Source organism: Babylonia areolata, chromosome 3 (assembly GCF_041734735.1).
Source record: "Babylonia areolata isolate BAREFJ2019XMU chromosome 3, ASM4173473v1, whole genome shotgun sequence".
In the NCBI taxonomy this organism is placed as follows: Eukaryota; Metazoa; Mollusca; class Gastropoda; order Neogastropoda; family Buccinidae; genus Babylonia; species Babylonia areolata.
This window is the reverse complement of record NC_134878.1, coordinates 50,516,555-50,543,392: the sequence shown is the minus strand read 5'-3', so window position 1 is coordinate 50,543,392 and position 26,838 is coordinate 50,516,555. Positions and strand designations below refer to the sequence as shown.

Genomic DNA, 26,838 nt, shown 5'->3' with positions numbered 1-26,838 from the left:
TGTGCCATTGTCTTGTGTTTGGTAGAGCACTGCCCCGATCCCTGCGTTGGAAGCATCAGCTGCAATGGTTGTCTCTCGGTCAGGGCTGTAGTGAGCAAGGACTGGTGTAGAGGTGAGGAGGCGTTTTGTTTCTTGAAAGGCTGCCTCTTGTTGGTCGCCCCATGTCCATGCTGTGCCCTTGCGGAGTAGGCCCCGTAGTGGTGCGGTGATGTCAGCAAGGTTAGGCGTGAACTTCGCTAGCTGGTTTATCATGCCAAGGAAGCGCTGGAGCTCAGTGATGTTGGTGGGAGGTGGGAAGCTAGTGATGGCTTCCACCTTGGCTGGATCCACGTGGATGCCATTTGCATCGATGATATGGCCTAGGAACCTGATTGATGGTTTTGCGAATTCGCATTTGTCATTCAGTGTGAGGCCAGCTTCCTGGAGTCGTTGCAGGACTGTCCTCAGGCGCTGGTCGTGCGTTTGCTGGTCCTCTGCATGGACGAGGATGTCGTCCATGTGGCAGATGACGCCCTCGATATTCTCCAGGATCTGAGACATAAGGCGCTGGAACACTTCACTGGCTGAGCTAATGCCAAAGGGGAGGCGATTGAAGCAAAATCGCCCAAAAGGCGTGACGAAAGTGGTGTAGAGCCTTGAGTCAGGGTCTAGAGGTACTTGCCAAAATCCACTTTTAGCATCAAGCTTGGTGAAGACTTTGGACTTTGACAGCTTAGCCAAGCTCTCGTCTACTGATGCCATGGGGTGAACTTCCCGCTGCACAGCTTTGTTCAGCTGTGTCAAGTCCACACAGATGCGGACTGCCCCGTTTGGTTTTGGAACGATGACGATTCCCGAACACCAGCTGGTGGGTTCCGTAATTCAACAACAACATGAACCAGTTTGATATGTAAAGTATACCTGAGTAAGGAATAAAGATACAATTTAACAAACAAATGTCCAGTGAGTATTATTCTGCAGTGAAGTCAGTTAGGTGCAATGCAATAAACTGCATTCAAATAACAGCTATAGATACAAGCACACAGCATATAGCATGCGAGAGGCTTTTAATGATTTGTTTGCAAGATTGCTTCTTCATTGTCAGTGACTTTTTAAAATTTTTGTAAAAAGCCAAAATTGTCTCAAAGTGCATTCTGACAGTTCATGTATATATATGCATACATATGATACAGATATACAAAAAAATCTTATCAAGTTTGTTTGGAGGGTGTACAGTAAGTTATCAGATTTCAATCATGTTTCAGAACATAGCTTTACATTTGTAGGAGTCAGGCAAATACAAGACCTTGTTTTGTTAGTAAAAGAAATGACAAAAATCCAACACAAATCTTTGTAGTTGTACTTTAACATATGAACATTATATGTTGCAAGTCTATGTACACCTGTTAACCCAGTTCTTCTTGCCTTTGTGTTTGGATGTGAGTAGTACACCAAGGCCACCAGGAGGACAGTTCTGTTACTTGTGGCTGGGGCAGGTTTGTCGTTTTGTATTATACTTATCCATCCGCTCTCCTTTTTTCTCCTCCCACTGCTGCTGGTTTTTGTTGTCAAGGAGATGAGTCAGTACCTGTGCCATGAAGATGTCACAGTCACCAAACACTCGGACTCTGGCCAGATGATCCTTTTCTGTTTTCTGTCTGCAGAGGGAAAGAAAAGAGCCAAGATTATTAAGCTCCACTTCATTCATGTGCTTCATTACCAAATCATTTGTCATTCATTTTGATTACAAGTCATGAAAAGAGATAGGGAGTGTAAGAGAAAGAGGAGAAAAAAGACTGACACAGAGAAACAGAAGAGACAGAGATGGTCTGATCAATTGGAAACATTTTGCTAAGTCTGCCTCTAATTGCTTATTTGTCAATGGATTATCAGTCAGTGCATTTACACATTTAATGAATCAGATCAGAACTCTTTAGGGGAGCCAATTCTGTCAAACAAGCATTTTACAAGTTATTTGCTTAGATCAGTAAGAACAAATCTAGTGAATGTTTGTCATGACCAGAACGACAGAAAAGTTAACAAGAAATGCTTTCAAGCAGTTTATGCAGGGGTCATTGAAACCTTCACTCACAAGCCAGTATGATAACTGGTACCCACTGAGAAGTAATCACTGCTGGATACAAGATGGGGAAATGAGTGTGGGGAAGACAAAGGGAGACATAGCACAGAATGGCTGGAAAAGAATTGAAGGTGAACAGCTATTCCTTTTGGGAAACTTGTGAAGACAACAAAACAAAGGCTGCAGTGAAGATCTCGAGTACCACGAGGCATGAAAAGGGTTAACTTGCTGGAAGTTATCAAAAATTAATGCATGCAATGAAACTGGTGAATAACCCAGTTTTGATTCACTGCAAATTTTTCAAAAGAAAGAGCAATGGAACTTAAGAGATAAAAACTTATTCTGTGACATTTGTTTTACATTGTGGTGCAGTACTTAACATAGCACTATGGTATGTTTTGCTCTTTTCAAAAAACAACAACTTATGTTGTGGATGGGTGTGATTCTTATATCATTATAGCTCAAAGCTGCCATTCTACAGGCCCATCACTTCCGTAAATCAAATCTCAGCATTGCCTGGTGAGTAAAGAAGGATTATTCCCCAGTGTCCCATGTCAACATGATCAGACATGCCTCAATCCTTGTTGAGGTATGGGTCATTCTTCAGTGGTGGTGGTTGTGTCCATCATTAACTGATAGTTTTGAAAGTGAAGTTTGCCAACTTTAATCATTTATTCCCTGTGGGCTGAGAGTAGTGTCTGAGCATGCACACAGAAGAGGCAGGAAAAAGACTTTGATGACCAAGGTAGAGCTGCCATTTCGTATTCATTTTCCAAAGATTATAATATTATCTGCAAACATGCTGCATTACCCTTTATTTCGATGCAAGACTGTATGGGGCTGTATGTTTGTGAATGTAACAGTGGTCACACACAAGAGCCTATTTTTCAAGATTGACAAAGATGCAGAAATATTTGACATAGTGAATGTACATAATCATGGTCTCCTGACCATGCATACCTGTTACAGATGAGTGGTTTTACTCCCTTTGCTTCATCAACGATATCACAGGCAGGCGTAACCATCAGAGTCGTTCCTAAACACAGGATGATATCACTCTTCCCTGACTCCGTCAATGCACGATCCAAGCCAGTGTCTTCAAGGTTGTCCCCAAAATTTATAATCGTGTCCTCCAGATGTCCACCACAACCCTGAAATAAAAACCACATGTATACATGCATAAATGCACACACACACAGAGTCACACATACACACAGATCCAATACACCATAAACGATGCATGTATGTCCGAACAGCTACTGTGATGATGACTTCATATTGTCTTCTTATTAACCATGCAATCCTAAAATTCTTATACAAATATTACTGTCCATGCAGCCTTTCCATTTCTGAATGTTGTTGCTGTTCTTACTGGAAGGCTTTCATTGGGGTTTTTAATGTTGTTGTTACTGTGTATGTATACTATAAATGATTTTATACAACTTTCAAATTACACACACACACACACACACACACTCTCTCTCTCTCACTCTCACTCACACACACACACACACACACACACAGGTCGCGCAACCAGAAGACTATATGATAGAAGTTTGATTAAACTATTCATATTTGTATGTCAAGTTCAGATGTTGAAAACCAATAAACCTACATCACTGAAATCAATAGAAACAATTCTCCAAAGTATCTGAAACATCAAGTATTGAAACAGAAATGATAGCCTGATGATAGAATGCCCAGTTAGGAAGTGAGTGTCCTGGGTTCAGCTCCAGCGCTGACTGAGATTTTTACTACTCTTCTACCAATCCTTGAGTGGTGGTCTGGGTGTTAGTCTTTCTGATGAAACAATAAACTAAGGTGTAGCACACACAAAGCGAACATAGAATAACCCATAACAACATGAGAGTTGTTCCTGGAAAAATTCTGTAGAAAATTCCTCTCTGATTTTGGAAGAAATACACTTGCAGCCAAAAAAAGAATTAAGACAAAAAAATTGGGTGGTGCTGCAGTGTGGTGATGTTGCTCTACTTTTGCACAGAGAAATAAATTGTGATGCAAAAGTAATGTATTTTAATCTAAATAATCAGCAAACAGTCCTACATTCTCCTCACAGCGGCGTCCAGTGCGATGACACAGGCCACACAAATAACACTGGGCAGCAAACTTGGGCTTGGTCACCTCTGTTTCTCCATAGTCTTCCAGCTCTTCATAGTAGCGGCTTGCTTCATCATTCAACACATAAAAATTGCGCGAGTAGCGCTTCTCGCAGCATGGACACTTTTCCACAAAGACGTTGCCGTGAAGCTCAGAGATGCGTTCAGGAGAGATGCCAGACAGTAAGTGCAGGCCATCACAGTTCTGGCTCACTACATACTGCAGAAGACTTTGTTCAATCAACAGTGTCAAAGCTTCATGAGTGTACGTTGGACGTAGATTTTCATAGTTCACAGTTTCTTCAGCACTGTCATCAGCTATGCTTGAGGGTTCCTCTTTCACTGCTGGAACAAGGACTGGGAGAAAAAAAGATCAATCAAACAGATCAGAACAGGATCATAGCATATACTATATTCACCCGGTTACTTCTTTAATGTGGTGAATATTATGAGAAAAATGGGAGATAAATCTGTAATAAAAAAGGGAAGAAATCATGGAAGCAAAAGATGGACCAAAACTGAAATTTTAAAAAGTTGCTTTGAGTTGCTCATTACTCACTCTCTTCCCCACCTTCCTATTTGTACATGCACAGGTGTGCTCAATTCTGTGTGCACTTGCGTTTTATTTATCATTTTATGCATATCTTTATATTTTCATTTGCCTATTTCTTTTCCGACATAACCACACACACACACATACACACACACATACATATATATATACACACATATATATATATATATATACTATGCATTGATCATTAGATGTAATCTCATTCCTTACAGGACAACATTAGACATGTAAACAACCAATTACTTCAATTACTTTAAAACAGAACATCAGGCTGAAAGTTACATTCTGGAAAGAATCTAAACTTGATTCATGAAATACAGTTTGTCTTCAAATGGAAAAAAAACGACCCCATCCCCCCCCCCCCCCCCCCCCCCCCTAAATAACAGTGAATTCATTTAACATCTATATAATTTCTTGTGTCATATGCAGAAAATAAGTGCCTCCCACCCCTACCCCCCACACCCCACAGAAAGAAAAAGAAAGAAAATAGAAGAAAAAAAAAGTTTACTGATTTCAACTTTTTAAGGTTAAAATCATCAAAAATGTCACCTTCTGCATTCAATTAATCTGCACAGTACACACACATTCCAGAACACACACTTCTATCAGTCTAACCTCTTTATTTCTACTCAGCTTACTTGAGAAATAAAAATTCATTTATGTGTGATTAAGAACACACCTTCGTCATCCTTTACACACGACTTGAATCTCTTCACAGAGGGCTCTGGTCTTACAGCTTTACAACATTCATCAGTGGCGCTGTCATTTCTTGGATGCTCATCATGTGTTGAATTCGAAGGCAGCTCCTGCTTCTGCAAAATGTACAAACTTTTAAACAACTGTGACTAAGGTTTTTTAAGTTTATGAAAATGAAACATTTTAAGTATTCTTATCTGTTAACATGTGGTATGCTGGTGTACATGTGCTATATTTGTAGACACATATGATAATAATAATAATAATGATATTCATATGGCACTGAATCTTGTCCAGACACAAATCAATGCGCTTTTGCACCAGTCATTCACACGCATGCATAACTCTAAAAACTGGAGAAACTGAAGACAAGGAAGAGGCAGGGAAGAGAGGCTATCTTGGGAAGAGGTGGGTTTTAAGGCCAGACTTGAAAGAGCTGACTGCAGAGACCTGACGAAGCAAAAGAGGAAGTTCATTCCAAATGCAAGGTCCACAGACAGAGAAAGAACGGTGGCCAACACTGGAGTGTTTGAATCTGGGTATGCATAAACAGAGTGGATCCGATGCCGATCGTAGAGAGCGAGATGGAGTGTAGAGGTGAAGGCAGCCACAGCGATAGGAAGGGGCTGATTTGTGAATACATTTATAACATGGAGTGCTGATCTTGTACTTTATTCTGTGTGAGACAGTGAGCCAATGGAGATGTTGCAAAAGAGGAGTGAAGTGCTCAGACTTTTCTTTCTGAGGACAATTTGGGCAGCAGAGACTGAATGGAGGAAGCAGGCAAACCAGACAAGAGAGAGTTGCAGTAGTCAATGCAAGAGAGAATGAGAGAAACAACAAGTCTAGATGTTGCGTGTGGCAGACAGATATTTCCGAATGGAATTGATGCGCTGCAATTGACAGTAGCAGGACTGACATGTCTGACTGATAAATTTTTGCTTGGACAGTGTGTTGTCAAGGACAATACCGAGGTATCAGGTGTTAGATTTTGGCATCAGGTGTTAGATTTTGAGAATACAGTTTTCCAGGAGCCTTTAGTCCAAAGCTGGAATAATAATAATATTTTAAAAAAAAGGTGATCCAGAGCAACACTCCCTGATCTTCATAGTTAAATCGTAGGAGACAGATGTAGAATTACCTTCGTTCTGTTTCTTCTCTGGAAGCTTCTATTTGTGTGTACTGGTTTGTGTGTAAAAAATAAGAACTTCTAGAGAAGAAATGGAGTGAAGATGATTTTATCAGCATGTCCTTGAACTTAACTCCTCATCCCTTCACCCATCCAACAACCTGCTCTTGTTCCTCAAATTTATATTTCCTGCAGCTAGGTTAACTGACAACTTACAACTGACACTTGATTCTGGTCCTCACGTCCTCTTTTCCTCCGCTTAACTGTGGCCACTTCTGCTGCAGCTTCAGTGGGGCTGGAAGTGTCCATACTGACTGCAGCTTGAATGACACCATCCATTGTGCTCTGATCCTCTTCAGTCCATTTGCCACTTTTCCCTCGAAAGTCTCCCAGACCAGCTGAGGTTGAAATGCCTGCTCCTGCAATGCATTGCAATTTGTGAAATGGTACTACCTTACTGGCTATCTGCAGTCAAGGGAATCTGTTTCCAAACCAGAAATATGAAATAAATGATGCATGACATTCACTGAGCTACAAAAATTGGTTTTAAGAAAATAAAAGTTTGGTTTTCTTTGTGAGTGATAGTCTCAACAAAATCTCAGTAATCAGTAAATGTCATATAAAGCAACTAGTCTCCATCAGTTTTCCTCTTGCGTTTTACTCAAACAGTTCTAGTGTACCTGAGGAAACAATGCTGCAGTTGAACAATACTCAAAAGCTAACAGTAACACACCACATTTGCAAAGCCAAGAGATCAAAAGACTCTTCAGTGTTGTTAAAAAAAGGGGGGAGGCGGGAGTACAGATGAGGACATAAGAAAAACACATTAACACCAAATGTTCTTAAAAGTATGTCACATTCACATTCGATGTGTGTGTGTGTTTGTGTGTGTGTAATCTCTCCATCTATCTGCATGTGCACACACTGGGAAAAAACTGACAGTCTTACACAATATCACACAATTGACTCTGCTATCATTTTCTGATGAGCAACCGTAACTTGAAACGGTCAGAGTTATGACCGCTGAGCATTAAATGGTTTTTGCACGATTCATATACATATATACCTGTAAATGCAATGCAATACTTAGCATTGCATATAAGCGCTGCAGCCGTTTTAGCAGCACTTTTGACGTCTTCCATGGCATCAAATTTTTCTAATGTCTTGGCAGCGTTCACAATCATGAGTTTCTCTGCCTGTTTCATGTTGGATGTGGAGTTTGATGAGTTCCCACTTCACGTGCCTCTTCTGCTTCTACTGGATGAGCCACCCTTGCACCTCGATCTAGCCATCTTCAGTACGGCAGACCAACAATCTGTGTGAAAGGCAGCTTCTCCATTAGGTTTCCATCTCACACACGAGGTTTTGATTCCGGACCAGTTCGATGGAAGAACTGCTTTTATCTCAATTCGACCATCGGACGCTGAGAGGTGTTGTGAAAGACAGTTAGCAGACGCCGGAAGTTAGGCACCAAGGGGTGGTTACTCTCGCCAGCAAGGGAGAGGCGCTGTAAACAAACGCTGGCAGGTGCTGTGGTCAGCCCGACGTAAGACTAACGCTTCGCAGTGTACATTCGACCAGCGAAGAGGCAACAACTGACCACAACAGCTCTCAGGAAAGCCCAGCTACAGCCACGCCAGACGCCGGACCAGTGACTCAGCACGGCAGACATATTGAATTTTCTACAAACTTTGGACACAAACAAGCACGGGAACGCCTACACCCCCCCACTACGAGGACGACAACACACACAGACGGGCCAGCCCACCGGTAACGATCATCCAGCCCTATTAAAGAGAAGCAAAACGGTCAGTAGCCATTTAAAATTGTCCCTCTAAAGTGTATTGCCCGATGATAGGCCATTTTGACAGAAAGTTAGGGCAGTGATCACTTTACTGGTGTCAGAAGTGGGATACACTCCACTATCGTTGTTTTTCGAACCCCCAGTGAAGTTTTCCAGGGACATTATTTTTATATTTATATTTGTTTGTGTTTTTGATTTAACTTATCCTGAAAACGGAACTTAGACTTTTGACTCAAGCTCCTGAATCATTTTTATTTTTGGGGCAGTTCCTTTGTGTGAACTGGTATTCATATTTCTGCACAGTTCTTTTGTAACTGTTCTCCAGATCCAGTACAAGTCTGTGTAAAACCCCAAACAAGTTTAAAGGAAAAAATTCATACCCTGTAGGAAAAATGGCTACTAGTCACAGACCGTTAGCTATCAATCAAGCCTCCCCATTGGAACTCATGGAGGTCCTTCCTGGGGTGGGCATAAAAAGGGCACAAGAGTTAGTGAGGATGAGATCCAAGTTTGGACGGATTAGCCCTGGCATGCTTGAAGCAATGGTGGGCGAATTAGATGGGTCTGTCCTGGCCCACGTTGACTTTGACGCGCCACCATTTTAGGAGACTGAACTGATTGGTGAAGGCTCAGGGGAGGAGGGCTACAGCCCACTCCCGCCACGCCGATCCCAACGGGATTACGTGGATGAGCCCCCTTCGGTGCCTGTGACAGTCTCTGATAGCAAGGGGCCACTGACCCCAGTTGATACTAGGGAAAAGCGCGTCCGTCCAAGCCCCTATGGATCCACTCCTGACTTTAGGGATGAGTCTATTCACAGCAGCCGGTTATTTTCCAGTAGCGGACACCATCCCACTTTGGGAAGGGAGGGCGCCGCTTTGGAAGACTTAGGGAACCTCCAGCAAAGGTTAGAGGAGGTTACCCAGTGGCTGGATGATTATGGTGGGCGCACACCTCGGAGCCAGCCCCAGTACCAGGCGGGCTGGGAGAGCGATGAGGTGGTGAAGTCATTTAATGAGGGTCGAAGCGAGAGGCCCCCCCCGGTCGCGAGTCCCAGTCATGGGGCAGCAGCGACAGGGGCAGGTGGGCCTCTTCCGACCAAAAAGAGAGATATTACCCCGGTCACGTACCTCAGCAATGGGGCAGGGACGATAGGGGTAGGGGTGAGCACTTTGGCCGTGAGGAGAGACAGGGGTACCGTGCCCACCGCGCTTTCCCGCCTAGGGAGAGTAGTGGTGATAGAGCATGGGGTCCCCTTAATTATTCTCCGACCCAAAGAAGTGGTGGCAGTGAAGAATTTGCGTGGAGATTCTGCCACCGCTGAACTTAGGCAAAGCTGGAGAGCTCATGAGCAGTTGAGGCCACGAACCTCCCCAATCGGGTGGGAAAGGAACTCCCTCTCACAGGTCTGACATCTAATCCGGACGGAGTCATGGTAGCCGCCATGATAGACACAGCTGTGAGCAGTGGGGAGAGTTCGTGAAGAAAGTGGTTGAAGCCTCGAACCTCACCAACCAGGTGAGTAAGGTACTCCCTTTCACAGGTCTGACATCTTATCTGGACGGAGTCATGATAGCTGCCATGACAGACACAGCTGTGAAAGGTGAGGAAGAGTGTACTAGGACTACCACCAATGGTGAAGCTTGTCGATCTGGTGGTATGTCTGATCTGCCAAAAAACCTTGGACCCACCAGGTTTAGTTCATGCTCATGAGGGCCGGGGTAAGCGCTCCCGGTACCGAAGAGTGAGCGGGACACATGACCTGAGTGGGGTTCGAGTGGGTTCAGCCCTCGCTACCCCTGAGGGTAAGCATGATGGACATTCAGGTTGGGCCCAAAATCTGAGTGCAACCTTGAGTGAGCCTGGTCACGGGCAACCAGGCTCCGGTACGACTCAGTCGGGCGAGGTCTCTTCTGGCCAAGCTTGCGGGGTGTTCAATGGAGCCCAGAGGGATTCTGGCCTTGGTGGTCGGAGTCCTAAAGGGGGTGAATTCCCTAGGGGTTTGACCCTTTCGGGTCGGACCCAAACTACCGGGAGCAATGCCAAAACGCCGGCATCTTTTGGCAAGGCTCAGGGGCGCGCGGCACTCACGAGTCGTGGTGCCGCCATGGACCTGCAACCTGGACAAACGGGAACCCACGATAAAGCGCTTGTGGGAAGACCGGGTCCCTTACTTAATCCATGTGTTAAAACTAACAATGTTTTGAGTGAGTCAGTTGCAGGTGCCCGGGTGTGTTCGTGCAACACATCGGAAAGTCCTGCGGTGCAACTGGGGACGGCACCAAGGTTTTTCAGGACTCCTGTGCAGTTTGTGGCACAGACCCTCCCCAAGGTGAACCGGAGCAAAGGGCAGTGGTGTCCCTCTACAACTCCGAGGATGAAGACAGCCCTCGCTACCCCCGAGGGGGAGCGTGATGGACATTTGCGTTGGGCCGCCGACACCAGTCACCCGCCAGAAGGCGTGTCGTCGTGCCAGCCCTGTAGCTCCCCCGAATGTCCACGGGTTACAGAGGAACAAGGAGAGACTGGAGGCACTCTCGCAGAAGGTGAGCGAGGTGAAGTCACGAAGCTCGTCTGGGTCTGCTGAACCTAGGAAGTGGCTGGACGCTGCGGCAAGGGCTATGCATGACATTCAACTTCATTCCCGAGGTTGGATTGAACAGCATATTGCCCCTTTGCCCGCCCTACACTTCAGGAAGCTGGCCCAGCCGTATGACCCAGACAAAGCACGGCGTGATATTTGGCTGGATACGCAGCCATGGTTGGCACCTGGTGCTGGGGAGAAAACAGAGGCAGCAGAAGGTTCTGGGGATCTCCTAGAGAGTTTAATGGAGGTTGATGTCGAAACACCAGAGTCAATTGTTTCGATGCCCTCCAACTCTTCAGGAGACGAGGCCCAACAGCCGTCGGGATCTGGGACTGCGCAGCCAGATCCCCGGCTCCCAGAAACCGTTTGCGAACCTCCTGTCGTACCCTCACCACCGGTTGCTGACCCGCCGCTATCCCCAAAACCTCCGCTCACACCTTCCATCACAACGTCCGGGGCCCAGAGCTCTGACGTTCGTGCCCCCCCCATACCACGAAGGTAGTCAAACGTAGGCGGGCAAAGGCACAAAGTCAGAAAATGAGGGCAAGGCAAGAGCCCTCTGGGCTCCCTGAGGAGTTGGCGGCGACTAGCTGCCCCCAAACACGGACGCCGACGTGCCCTACCCCAGGGTCTTCCGACCTGGGTCATGGGCGCATGTATCGAACAGTCGCAGTCGGCCGACATTAGCATTTTATCTCTGGGCACAGAACACCCTATTTCCCTCTAGTGCCAGGGGAACAGTGGTTAGTGCCAAGCCAGCTCTACGTGGTGGCTGAAAGTGTGGCTGCTCATCTCAACACCACAGCAGAGGAGCTGTTGGAGGAGTCTACCACCAACACCCTCCGGCTCTTCTCCCAGTGAGTCGAGCCAGCTGCGCCCTCCTGGACCTACAGAAGAGGACCGCCCGGACGTCTGCTAGTCTCTCCCCAAGAAAGGGCCTGTCATCATAAAGATAGGGGGAGTGTTGTGAAAGACAGTTAGCAGACGCCGGAAGTTAGGCACCAAGGGGCGGTTACTCTCGCCAGCAAGGGAGAGGCGCTGTAAACAAACGCTGGCAGGTGCTGTGGTCAGCCCAACGTAAGACTAACGCTTTGCAGTGTACATTCGACCAGCGAAGAGGCAACAACTGACCACAACAGCTCTCAGGAAAGCCCAGCTACAGCCACGCCAGACGCCGGACCAGTGACTCAGCACGGCAGACATATTGAATTTTCTACAAACTTTGGACACAAACAAGCACGGGAACGCCTACACCCCCCCACTACGAGGACGACAACACACACAGACGGGCCAGCCCACCGGTAACGATCATCCAGCCCTATTAAAGAGAAGCAAAACGGTCAGTAGCCATTTAAAATTGTCCCTCTAAAGTGTATTGCTCGATGATAGGCCATTTTGACAGAAAGTTAGGGCAGTGATCACTTTAGAGGGGAGGAAGTTGACACTGACTGTAGTTACACGATAAATTGGTTACGGCGAAAGAAGACATTATGAAAACTATTGTCTGTCCTGTCTCAGACTCAAGGTTCTGTCTTGTTCAACTGTTGATTTTACTCTTTGTCTTTCTTCAAAGCAATAACGTTTGGAGGTTGCATGCCGTTGTGCAAGGGGTGATTGACGCCATGTTGTAAACAATGCCATGTAGCTCGGTAAGCCGAAGCCAGATTGGCCAATCAAATCACGAGAAACTTGTCTTGGAAAACATGCACCGTAACTGGTGCGATAACTCTTGCCACCTTTTGCATGGGCGTGGTCGAGTTGAGTCAGACATTAAATTACCATCTGCTTATTAAATTTGTGAGTCGAGTGCTAATAATAGTATCTGACACAACAGTAACTTGAGACTCATCACTATTGTAATTATAATCATCCTTGTCATATTAACAACACATGGAACAAAAAATTGATGACAGATGAAAAGAGAAAAATAAAAAATTAATATCTTCTGCTTTCCAATACAACTTATGATATCTTAATTCCATTGCTGTTGTAAATCATACCATTACTACTACTTTGCCCTCTTTTTTTACCAGCTATATATGTACAGTAGGAAGGAAGATAATGAGCTTTTGGTTACATTAAAATGTATATTCTGCTCACAGAGAGAGAGAGAAAGAGAGAGAGAGTGTGTAAGTGTGTGCTTGTGTGTGCATGCATCCACGTTTGCGCATGTGTGTGTGTGTGTGTGTGTGTTAGTGTGTGTGTGTGCATGCGCACATGCATGAGTTCATGTGTGTGTGTGTGTGTGTGTGTGTGTGTGTGTGTGTGTGTTTGTGTGTGTGCGTGCTTCTGTCTGTATACATATATCTCTCAGTCTTATTCTCTGTCTGTCTGTTTGTCTATCTAATTTTCTCTCTCTCAGTCAGTCTGTCTGTCTAATTATATCTGTCACCCTCTCTCTCTGATTCTCTCTCTCTCCGTCTGTCTGATTCTCACTCTCTTTCCAGTTCTTTCTCTCTGAGTAATACTTGAAAAATTAACAAAAATAGAAAACAGACTGAGGACACTTAAACCCACCACTGCTCAGACAGCAATGGGACCAGGTTACTGTGATTGGAGACATGGTTTTTCACTTTGTCAGCGACATAAGTGGCATAGACCCACCAGGTGTGGCCATTTCGTGTTTGAGTAAGAGAAACAAACAGTCAAATTCTCTTGTCCCTTTTCACTTGTAAACATTGCTGTTAAAATGTATACTGTCCTGATTTGTATATCATTGTATGATATCTACACTGTACTTTCACTAGTGGGATCAGTTCAAACATTCGTATAAAGAAGCAGGCCAGTTTTACACCATTTGCTCCAAAGAACACCACAAAGAAAGTGTCAGTAAATAATTTTTATTAATTTGCATCACAAGACTATCACATTTTAACATTCTGGCAATGATTCAAAATGTTTACATACATGTATATTAAGAGTTATACATGGGCATTCTGTCAAAATACCACACATAACATTTCCAAATTCTATTGAAATCCATTCATCAAAAATATCACACAACAGCCAAAATGAATCTGCAGAATGCTTCATTCTCAATACAAATTCAATATCACAGAACAGCGAAATAAATTTGGAAACACGTCTTTGTACATGTACATGTTTTTACATAAACTAGAACTACAAATTATGTCCTGCTGAACAAATCCACTTATGATATGCTATATCACACCAATGATATATTCTGAGGTTCAGACTTAGGCAGTAATATCACTTAGAAACTTGTACATGCTGCACTAAGTACCCTCACAAGATTTTTTTTTTTTTTTTTAAAGGAAAGAAAAAAAAAAAAGACCAGTTTCATTAAATAGCACTCAGATCTTGTGAAGTTTTAACACACATGCACACACATACATAAACACACACACACAGGCACACAAACACACACACATCCGCACACAAAGCATATGCATACCAATTTGCTGATCAATAAAAGGAATTCTCAACCCAGGTTCAACACTCTCATCAGGCATGCACATACACACACACACAGTGTACATATCTGCAGGTCTATAAAAGGAATTCTCAATCCAGATTCAAACATCCCACCAGGCACACACAAACACACACAGTGAGACACAGACATACATACTCATACACACACATCTTCCCTAAGACATGACATCCTTGTTTCTACACTGCTCATCTGGATATGTGTGCAAACTTACATTCCAGTTTGCTGCAAACATGATGTCAAATGAAAGTAAAACTCACAGCTCTGCTTTCCATAGTAATAAAAGGCAGAACGTGCCACAATAGCAAAGTCTGGAGCTAGGTAAGTTGACTTACAACCTATGATTTTTCAAGACAGATAGTTCATAGCTATGACATTATGGAATGGTGAAGATGACTGATATGCTGACTGCAGTTAAACATATTTTCATTCAAAGCAAACTGTATTTAAAAGAAATCACAGCAACAAGACAGTTGCTCGTGGCAATATCTGTAATACAAAGTACAATACAATACAATGCCTATCCAGAAAATCAGTTTGTAGTAAAAGGAAAAAGAAACACATCTGTACAACCACAACATTAAGTGGGGCAGTTCAAATGGATGACGAACAGAAAAAAAAAAGAATTCTATGGCCACTTTCTTTCATTGTTGTTTTTTTTTCTGGAGTGGTAAGCAAAACTGGAACACTGTTTTTCAAACATGTGCAAATGGTGAGATTAAAGCATTGGGTACCACCCATTCCTTGCTGAATAGGAATGCCACCAGACGCATTTCCAAGAGTGTCCCTTTGCTGGACACCAGATGGAGAAAGAAGTGCAAGGAAAACCAAAGGAGACACACAATGGTTGAAAAAGAACTAAAGGAGAACAGCAATAACCAGGTGTAGCCAGCTGAGACAGTGCAAGATCAGCAGCAGTGGAGATCTCTAGTGGTGGCCTTATGTAGCACAAGACATAAACTGAACTGACTAACCAACCAACTAACCATCCTAAAGAACACTGGTTTTCTGTAATGTAATGTGCTGACATCAACGTGCTTCAGTCCCAGGGGTTTCTGAAACAAATCAGTGACTCTCAAAGCTTCCAAGGCACAGGAATGTAACAGTCAATGATGTAACTTGCACAAGTGAAAGCACTGCATGATTATGATCAACCCACCTGCTTCTTCCACCTGATTCTTTGCCTGGCTTGCCATCCTTCGACCCATTTGGAGCCACTCATTCATAAAAAAAAAAGTCCTGTGTTCTGTTCTGTCCACATGTCCATCAACAGCTGTCTGAGAAGAATTCTCTAGACTCTCAGGCCAGACAAGATTAGCAACATCAGAGATGGCTCAGGCACACCCTCCATCTCAGGCACACCCTAACGAAAACCAGTGCCAAGCATCACCAGACAGGCTCTCACATGCAACCCCCGAAGGGAAGAGAACAAGAGGCCGACTGAGAAGGCAAAGGTGAAGAGACTTCCAGGTAGACACCAAGAGGATACGCCTTACCCGGAGCCAGACAGAGGCAACAAACACAGGGTAGGGGACTGTGGAAGTCTCTTGCTGACAGCCCATACTCCAGGAGGGGTGAAAGGCCTAAGTAAGTACAAAGTCTCTTGTGTCCAAGAAGTAGGTGTAGCATCTATCTCAGCCTGACCAGAGAGGCCACGTAGATCCAGATGGACAGGACATTGTTGGAGTAGCCGTGCACGTACACGGCCAGTGCAAATTCTATGTCGCTGGTCTCCTGGCTGTGCACACCTGTAGAGAATACTGCCTCCACAATGGTCTTCAGGTCCACAAAGGGCACGTTGATGGGGAACCCTGACACCTGCAACACACACACACACGGGCCAGGCATCATCATCTGTCACAGCCCTACACACACCACCATCTGTTCATCTGTTCATCACAGTCTGCACCACCATCTGTTCATCACAGCCCTACACACACCACCACCTGTTCGTCACAGCCCTACACACACCACCATCTCTTCATCACAGCCCTACACACACCACCACCTGTTCGTCACAGTCTGCACCACCATCTGTTCATCACAGCCCTACACACACCACCATCTGTTCGTCACAGTCTGCACCACCATCTGTTCGTCACAGCCCTACACACACCACCACCTGTTCGTCACAGTCTGCACCACCATCTGTTCGTCACAGCCCTACACACACCACCACCTGTTCATCACAGTCTGCACCAACATCTGTTCATCACAGCCCAACACACACCACCATCTGTTCATCACAGCCCTACACACACCACCATCTGTTCGTCACAGCCCTACACACACCACCACCTGTTCATCACAGCCCTACACACACAGGTCTGCACCACCATCTGTTCATCACAGCCCTACACACACCACCACCTGTTCGTCACAGTCTGCACCACCATCTGTTTGTCACAGCCCTACACACACCACCATCTGTTCGTCACAGCCCTACACACACCACCATCTGTTCATCACAGCCCTACACACACCACCACCTGTTCGTCACAGTCTGCACCACCATCTGTTCGTCACAGCCCTACACACACCACCATCTGTTCGTCACAGCCCTACACACACCACCACCTGTTCATCACAGTCTGCACCACCATCTGTTCGTCACAGCCCTACACACACCACCAACTGTTTGTCACAGCCCTACACACACCACCATCTGTTCATCACAGCCCTACACACACCACCACCTGTTCGTCACAGTCTGCACCACCATCTGTTCGTCACAGCCCTACACACACCACCACCTGTTCGTCACAGCCCTACACACACCACCACCTGTTCATCACAGTCTGCACCACCATCTGTTCGTCACAGCCCTACACACACCACCAACTGTTTGTCACAGCCCTACACACACCACCACCTGTTCTTCACAGTCTGCACCACCATTTGTTCATCACAGTCCTACACACACCACCATCTGTTTGTCACAGCCCTACACACACCACCACCTGTTCTTCACAGTCTGCACCACCATTTGTTCATCACAGTCCTACACACACCACCATCTGTTTGTCACAGCCCTACACACACCACCATCTGTTTGTCACAGCCCTACACACACCACCATCTGTTCGTCACAGTCTGCACCACCATCTGTTCGTCACAGCCCAACACACACCACCACCTGTTCGTCACAGCCCTACACACACCACCATCTGTTCATCACAGCCCTACAAACACCACCATCTGTTCATCACTGCCCTACACACACAGGTCTGCACCACCATCTGTTCATCACAACCCAACACACACAGGTCTGCACCACCATCTGTTCATCACAGCCCAACACACACAGGTCTGCACCACCATCTGTTCATCACAGCCCAACACACACCACCATCTGTTCGTCACAGCCCTACACACACCACCACCTGTTCTTCACAGTCCTACACACACCACCACCTGTTCGTCACAGTCTGCACCACCATTTGTTCATCACAGTCCTACACACACCACCATCTGTTTGTCACAGCCCTACACACACCACCACCTGTTCTTCACAGTCTGCACCACCATTTGTTCATCACAGTCCTACACACACCACCACCTGTTCGTCACAGCCCTACACACACCACCATCTGTTCATCACAGCCCTACACACACCACTACCTGTTCGTCACAGTCTGCACCACCATCTGTTCATCACAGCCCAACACACACCACCATCTGTTCGTCACAGCCCTACACACACCACCACCTGTTCGTCACAGTCTGCACCACCATCTGTTCATCACAGCCCTACACACACCACCATCTGTTTGTCACAGCCCTACACACACCACCATCTGTTCATCACAGCCCTACACACACCACCACCTGTTCGTCACAGTCTGCACCACCATCTGTTCGTCACAGCCCTACACACACCACCATCTGTTCGTCACAGCCCTACACACACCACCATCTGTTCATCACAGTCTGCACCAACATCTGTTCATCACAGCCCAACACACACCACCATCTGTTCATCACAGCCCTACACACACCACCATCTGTTCGTCACAGCCCTACACACACCACCATCTGTTCATCACAGCCCTACACACACCACCACCTGTTCATCACAGCCCTACACACACAGGTCTGCACCACCATCTGTTCATCACAGCCCTACACACACCACCACCTGTTCGTCACAGTCTGCACCACCATCTGTTCGTCACAGCCCTACACACACCACCATCTGTTTGTCACAGCCCTACACACACCACCATCTGTTCATCACAGCCCTACACACACCACCACCTGTTCGTCACAGTCTGCACCACCATCTGTTTGTCACAGCCCTACACACACCACCATCTGTTCGTCACAGCCCTACACACACCACCATCTGTTCATCACAGCCCTACACACACCACCACCTGTTCGTCACAGTCTGCACCACCATCTGTTTGTCACAGCCCTACACACACCACCACCTGTTCGTCACAGCCCTACACACACCACCACCTGTTCATCACAGTCTGCACCACCATCTGTTCGTCACAGCCCTACACACACCACCAACTGTTTGTCACAGCCCTACACACACCACCACCTGTTCTTCACAGTCTGCACCACCATTTGTTCATCACAGTCCTACACACACCACCATCTGTTTGTCACAGCCCTACACACACCACCACCTGTTCTTCACAGTCTGCACCACCATTTGTTCATCACAGTCCTACACACACCACCATCTGTTTGTCACAGCCCTACACACACCACCATCTGTTTGTCACAGCCCTACACACACCACCATCTGTTCGTCACAGTCTGCACCACCACCTGTTCGTCACAGCCCTACACACACCACCACCTGTTCGTCACAGCCCTACACACACCACCACCTGTTCATCACAGCCCTACACACACCACCACCTGTTCTTCACAGTCCTACACACACCACCACCTGTTCGTCACAGTCTGCACCACCAACTGTTCATCACAGCCCTACACACACCACCACCTGTTCGTCACAGCCCTACACACACCACCATCTGTTCATCACAGCCCTACACACACCACCACCTGTTCGTCACAGTCTGCACCACCATCTGTTCATCACAGCCCAACACACACCACCATCTGTTCGTCACAGCCCTACACACACCACCACCTGTTCGTCACAGCCCTACACACACCACCACCTGCTCGTTACAGTCTGCACCACCATCTGTTCATCACAGCCCTACACACACCACCATCTGTTTGTCACAGCCCTACACACACCACCATCTGTTCATCACAGCCCTACACACACCACCACCTGTTCATCACAGCCCTACACACACCACCACCTGTTCGTCACAGTCTGCACCACCATCTGTTCGTCACAGCCCTACACACACCACCATCTGTTCTTCACAGCCCTACACACACCACCACCTGTTCATCACAGTCTGCACCAACATCTGTTCATCACAGCCCAACACACACCACCATCTGTTCATCACAGCCCTACACATACCACCATCTGTTCGTCACAGCCCTACACACACCACCATCTGTTCATCACAGCCCTACACACACCACCACCTGTTCATCACAGCCCTACACACACAGGTCTGCACTACCATCTGTTCATCACAGCCCTACACACACCACCACCTGTTCGTCACAGTCTGCACCACCATCTGTTCGTCACAGCCCTACACACACCACCATCTGTTCATCACAGCCCTACACACACCACCATCTGTTCATCACAGCCTTACACACACCACCACCTGTTCGTCACAGTCTGCACCACCATCTGTTCGTCACAGCCCTACACACACCACCATCTGTTCGTCACAGCCCTACACACACCACCACCTGTTCATCACAGTCTGCACCACCATCTGTTCGTCACAGCCCTACACACACCACCAACTGTTTGTCACAGCCCTACACACACCACCACCTGTTCTTCACAGTCTGCACCACCATTTGTTCATCACAGTCCTACACACACCACCATCTGTTTGTCACAGCCCTACACACACCACCACCTGTTCTTCACAGTCTGCACCACCATTTGTTCATCACAGTCCTACACACACCACCATCTGTTTGTCACAGCCCTACACACACCACCATCTGTTCATCACAGTCTGCACCACCACCTGTTCGTCACAGCCCAACACACACCACCACCTGTTCGTCACAGCCCTACACACACCACCACCTGTTCGTCACAGCCCTACACACACCACCACCTGTTCGTCACAGCCCTACTCACACCACCACCTCTTCGTCACAGCCCTACACACACCACCACCTCTTCGTCACAGCCCTACACACACCACCATCTGTTCGTCACAGCCCTACACACACCACCATCTGTTCGTCACAGCCCTACACACACAGGCCCTGCATCACCATCCTTTTGTCAAAGCATCCAATTGCTTTCTCTTATACGTACTGGTATAGTGGTATTAATGTGAAGAAGAAGAACATATTGAATAATTGCAAATTTACACAGCAAGGCTGTGGAAGTGAGACAGAACAGGTTTAAGTGAGTTGCATAATGTCAAGGTATGACAAAAAGCCAAGCACATCTCAAGCCACAGCGGCCATACTATTTTAAATCAGTATCAACTTTTATCTTCACGTTTATCTTCAGACATCTTCTGTGTTAAGAAACCCAAAACAAACAGAATTAAATGCGGCTTCATTTCACAATCAATCAAACTTCTAAACAACTATAATTAACGATGTGACTCATGAAATATAGTGTAACGTTTCACACCCATTTGTGATTATTGTGTGTGTATGACTGTGATTATTTTAAGTATGGTTTACTTCAAGTTAATGTTCCAGCACTTTAACATATCTATAACTGTAACTCTCATGCATTCTTTATGTATTTCACACCACACATTAATTTCTCTTCTTGCAGGAAAAAAAAAAAAAGTATTCTGTAGTGTCACTGCTATCGTTTGGCTTTTGTCATGGCTGACTGTTTCAAAATAACTGAAATGGGGATTCTAATTTCTAGTTCTGCTTCATGCACACAAACAGCTCCCCAGTTGTACACAAATGGAATTAAATAACAGACTATATCCAGAAGAACAATGTAATCATTGTTTTTGTTGTTTTTTTAAAAAAAAGGAAAAAAAAGGAAAAAAACATTAACAAATCCTTAGCTTTTGCTTCAGTTGTTAATCTACTGACAAACAATTTCTCATGTCTCATTTGTCCATGAAAGGAATACTAAACCAATCCAAAACATAAGCAGACTAACAACAATCACCAGCCACAGGATCCACATAAACGAGTAACTTTAAAAAGTAAACACAGCAGTCACACGGCTGTCAATTTTGTTTGCAAAGAACTAAATTCATTTCATACAGTTAAAGAAAAGGCTATTTATGCCATTCACAACTAACAACAACAATGATAGTACATTCATATGGTGCTTTCAACCAGCTCAAAGCACTCGACAATATGTCAGTCAGACACAAAGCACAATGCAAACACACACATGTCCCATCCCCCAACTCCTTCCATCTCCCCCCACCCCCCGCACCCCGACCACTCCCCACACACATCAATGCGATAGATGTAGATCCACAGAATACAGGAATGGAGTGTCTGCTTGTGCAGGAATAGAGACTACTTGAAGAGGAATGTTTTTCGATGTGTTTCACAAGATGTGAGTGAGAGACTGTGAGGGACTGAAACAGGCGATTCTGTGTGCAGGTGAAAGAGGAAAGATAGAGGTGAGCATACCTTGTAGGTTCTGAAAGAATCCTCCAGCTCTACCAGGTCCTGTTGGTCGATGGCCCGGCCACAGTTCTCTTCCAGCCTGTGAAACGCGCAAGAAAGCTGGCTTGGATTGTTGTTTACAGAGAATAAGTGTGTGACTGAGTGTGTGTGTGTGTGTGTGTGTGTGTGCGCACGCATGTGTTTGTGTCTGTGTGTGTTTATGTGTGTGTGTGCTTGTGCGTGTGTGTGTTTGTGTGTGTGTTGTGTGTGTGCGTGTGCATGTGTGTGCGTGTGTGTGTGTTGTATGTGTAAGTATATGTGTATGTAAATGTGTGTGTGTGTGCACACACATGCGTGTGTGTAAGAGTGTGTGTATGTGTAAGTGTGTACGTGAGCAAGGACAAAAGGTTTATTTAATAGAATTTAATAAGCAGAATAAAATGAAAAAGACACACACACACACACACACATGCTTCCACACAGGCACTTGTTCATTCCTTTACAAACACACACACACACAAGCAAACAAGCATATAAATACACACACGTACACCTAGAATACACATTCACCATCAGCATTAGCAGGCAAGCTCACCTGAACTTTGTACACTCAATCAACCAGCCTGACAAGCAACATTCAGACCTCCAGGGGGCCGCACACAGCACTCACTCTGGCAGCAGTCTGCGCATGATCTGCGTACAGTGCCGGTTCCAGCGTGTGATGTATCGACTGCGCCACTCCATGATCTTGTTCTTCAGCATCTGCTCTATCTTCTCCTGCAGATCCACCACGTAGCCCTTGTCTGGTGGGTGGTAGATCAGTCCTTCAGGCTGCAGAACACACACACACACACACACACACACACACACACACACACACACACACACACACACACACACTGACTTAAAAATTACTGCGATATCATACTCTCAATAGGGATTTTTTTATTTCATTTTTTAAGTTCAAGATTCAAAAGCTTTCTATGACCATAATGGCAGTGGATTCATATTCACTGTTCAGGCTGTACCCCCCACCCCCCCAGCTATAAAATGCTGCAATATCATACCCTCGTTAGGGACTTCTTTTTTTTTTAAAGTTCAAGATTCTATAGCTTTTTACAACCAGGGCAGTGAATTCATATCCACTGTTCAGGCTGCAAAACACATATACCCCATCGACTTAAAAATGCTGCAATATTATACCCTCATTAGGGATCTTTTTTTTCTCTTTTTTGGGGGGGGGGGGGGGGGTAGGGGGGGGAGTTGGGGGAGTTCAAGATTCTATAGCTTTCTCTGGCCATAATGGCAGAGAATTCATATTCACTCTGTCAAGGGCTCAGCACTGGAGGGCAGGCATCAATCCTCTCCTTACGCCATTTAATCTTCCCCAAACCGATGTCGGGTACCTATTCACACTTGTGTTGATCCTGACATTGTTGCTTATAGTCCTGCTGACCACACACGGCCATGTCAGGATTGTCACTCCCGTGCAGAGCAAGGAAAATTGGAGTACAGTGTCTCACCCAAAGACACAACACCATGCCAAAACAAGAGAGGCAAGGCCTTCAAGACTCACTTGTGATACACTTAAAAAAAAAAAAAAAAAAAATCCAAGCTTTTTATGTATCGAGTATAATTTCAAAATGTAATGTTTAAGATGAGAAAGATCAGTTTAAAGCAAATTAAGTCCCTTTGCATTAATTACAGAGTAATTTCCCTTTTTTACTATCTGCACCAAAACGTTTGCAAAAGAAATAAACCTTCCATGCTTAGCAAAAGAAGTTCCTGTTTGAACAAAAAATGATAATAATGACTGCTCTTGTTGTTGGGTCAGAATATCAGATCAAAGTGCAAAGTTTAGAGAATACAAAAAATATAAATATAACAATAAATGCAGTTTGCATATAATTAGGCTTCATTTTTTTGGGTTTTTTTTGTGTGCCCATCCCAGAGGTACAATATTGTTTTAAACAAGATGACTGGAAAGAACTGAATTTTTCCTATTTTTATGCCTAATTTGGTGTCAACTGACGAAGTAGTTGCAGAGAAAATGTCAATGTTAAAGTTTACCACGGACACACACACACACACAGAGATAACCGAACTCCGGGTTAAAACATAGACTCCCTTTGTTTACACAAGTGAGTCAAAAATGGGTCTACAAACTCTGAATACTGGATCAGAAATCTAACGCCTAACAGATTTGGCCACAGCGCCTCTCAATCGATTAAATACTAAATATTACTGACACTAAAAACAGTAAGCAAACCATTATCCCATGATTAGTAAATACAAAACAAATGCCACAATAAGCAAAGCAAGTTGTTGAAATCTTAAACCCAAACAAATAAAACAATACACAGGCAGTTCAAAATCTTATACTCAGGCTAATAAACACTTTTAAAAAAAAAAGAAAGAAAAAAAAGAAGAAAAAAAGAAACTGAATAGCATGAAGAGGGAGAACTACTGAAGTAACCTGTCCATTCATGTACACTTAACCGCAGCAATGTACACTCACTAGCAGTGCCATCGCAACCATCTAACTGTCCATATAGTTTCTCCTCTTCATACATACATCAACCACGGAGAAATACAGACACATACTATATGTACACACATATGCACTCACACAAGAAGAAGCACATATGCAAATGTATACACACATTTGCATTCACGCATGGACATACCCACATACTTCATCCCCTTCCTCAACGCACACACACACACACACACACAAACAAAAACATGCTGCCCCCCCCCACTCCCCCACACACTCTCCCAAATAAAAACATGCACACACACACTTTCAAAAACATACACCCCCACACAGAGAAAGGCACATAACCTCCCAAACACACACACTCACACAAACACACTCATACATACACCCTCCACTCCACTTCCCTCTCCCTCCCCACACAAGCATGCATGTGCACACACACGGACACACACACACACACACACACACACCTGTATTGTGCCCAAACTAGGACTTGGGTTGCTACGACTGAAGAATGGTCGCCATGATGCTGTGCTGTTGACGTTGAAGTCCATCTGGGAGGGCTTATCGTACTGATGGATGTTGGCCCAGATCTGGTGACAAGGACATAGCCCCACACTTTCAATGACTGACACACTGAGCACAGTGATGTGGTCATGTAATTTTTTTGGTACTCACTTGTATTATATATCTATATCTATCTATCTGTCAATCTATCTATCTATGTGTGAGTGTGTGTGTTGCTAATGTAAATGTGCATGTGTCTTCAGTTAAGTGAATTTGATTTTGTTTTCCACTTCTATGTCTTCATGTGCTCTTGTATGGTATAATACACTATTAAATATGTACTTTTTCATGCAAGGCGCTTAGAACCCATCTATGGGGAGTTTGCGCCATATAAGTCAATACATCAAGTGTGTGTAAGTATGTGAAAGTGTGTATGCAAGTGTGTGTGTGTAATGTTTAAAATACAAATGAGTGTGGGGAAGGAAAAAAATGTTTCTTGCTTTTGCTATCTAAACATATTATCAATAACAATAAGATCACCATTTAAACATAAGCAATAAAAGAAACCCTTATACATATTTCTGTTTACCTCCTACTGTGATGGGTGTAATTAATAAGGTGATGTGCACCTCTGCTTTTATGTGATAATCTCTGTGATGTCTGTGATGATGATCACTGAGGTTGATGAGAATCAGACTGCTCTGCTGTCATCCTGGAATCACTGCACAACTTGATATACATCTGCAGCCATCAGCCTGATGTGGGAACTTCATCAACAATCAACAACAGCATCTTTTTTTTAACGTAGTCAAGGAACTGTTGCATGGTAACTCTGAAAGTAACGTTAATATTTCATGAGTTTTGAATTTCAGAATCCACTGTTTTAAACCTCAGGTTTATATTCTGGCATTATAAATGTGAAGAGTTTGATACATTTATTCTTTCACGTTAACACAAGCATAGCAGCTATACAGTTCTGTGCAGCCAACCTTTCTATGCAGTTTACAGCCATTGCTGAAGCTTGTCCTCTCCAATAAAACAGCAGTGTAGTGATGTACACCAGCAGAAAGAGCAGCATTCAAACTAGGCATACTGTCAAAATCATATCTCTCTCATCTCATATCTCTCTTTTCACTGTGAATCAAAACAGACAAAACACTCTCTTTTCTCTGACTGGGAACAGCACACATTCCATGCTTAGGAATTTCCACCTTACACACACAGTCTTTATTCTGACCATGCCCGTGTCCCAGGTAATATTTACAGCCAGACAATGAACACAGTTGCTTACACAAACCCCTAACATTAATGTAAAAAATTTTTACGACATACATTCAGCTGAAAGAAAGGCAGTACAATTTTTTTCATGGTTCTGCCTGTGACAAGTGGCTGGCCTTCGTCCTCAGGAAATAATTCTTTGGCCAACCACGCTGGCTGGGCATGAAAAAGTTAATGTGAAGCGAAGCACAGACTCACGTTTTCGTTGTTGACGAGGCAACCCACTGACTGGAGAGGGCAGTAGTTGTCATGGACGCTGTAACGTTTGCCAGTTGCAGAATTCCAGATGTAGTAGCCATCTGCCTCTTCTGTCAGCACATAGGCTGTGGTGCCTTCTGGGATTGCCGAGCCTTCAAATGGCATGACAGAAAAGTCAAGATGATGAAGTAATAAAATTCAAGAATTTCAAAAAATAGAATTACTTATGATAAAAATACATGTCAA

The 26,838-nt window shown here is 44.9% G+C and overlaps 2 protein-coding genes and 1 non-coding gene across 4 annotated transcripts in view; all 3 read right to left on the bottom strand.

Annotated features, from left to right (window-relative positions):
* Positions 1 to 864: 864 nt before the first annotated feature.
* On the bottom strand, positions 865 to 7,791 carry LOC143280612 (uncharacterized). Its single transcript, XM_076585327.1, has 6 exons — positions 7,642 to 7,791; positions 6,792 to 6,994; positions 5,430 to 5,562; positions 4,124 to 4,533; positions 3,020 to 3,210; positions 865 to 1,637 (listed from the first exon to the last, which is right to left on the bottom strand). The coding sequence occupies exons 1-6, from the start codon at positions 7,778 to 7,780 to the stop codon at positions 1,457 to 1,459; spliced, it is 1,257 nt and encodes a 418-aa protein (XP_076441442.1). The 5' UTR covers positions 7,781 to 7,791; the 3' UTR covers positions 865 to 1,456.
* Positions 7,792 to 8,562: 771 nt separating this feature from the next.
* Positions 8,563 to 8,679, bottom strand: LOC143280703 (small nucleolar RNA SNORA5). Its single transcript, XR_013055051.1, has one exon. It is a non-coding gene; the product is annotated as a small nucleolar RNA SNORA5 (small nucleolar RNA).
* A 5,113-nt stretch (positions 8,680 to 13,792) lies between these two features.
* LOC143280077 (coiled-coil and C2 domain-containing protein 2A-like) overlaps positions 13,793 to 26,838 on the bottom strand; it is a 269,519-nt gene continuing 256,473 nt past the window's right edge. For both annotated transcript variants that reach the window (XM_076584585.1, XM_076584586.1), the window contains exons 39-43: positions 26,593 to 26,744; positions 25,080 to 25,202; positions 22,780 to 22,940; positions 22,134 to 22,209; positions 13,793 to 16,238 (exon numbers count right to left, since the gene is read on the bottom strand). In XM_076584585.1, the coding sequence (XP_076440700.1) occupies positions 16,050 to 16,238; positions 22,134 to 22,209; positions 22,780 to 22,940; positions 25,080 to 25,202; positions 26,593 to 26,744 (701 nt within the window). In that variant the 3' untranslated portion in view covers positions 13,793 to 16,049. The remainder of the gene's footprint in view (positions 16,239 to 22,133; positions 22,210 to 22,779; positions 22,941 to 25,079; positions 25,203 to 26,592; positions 26,745 to 26,838) is intronic.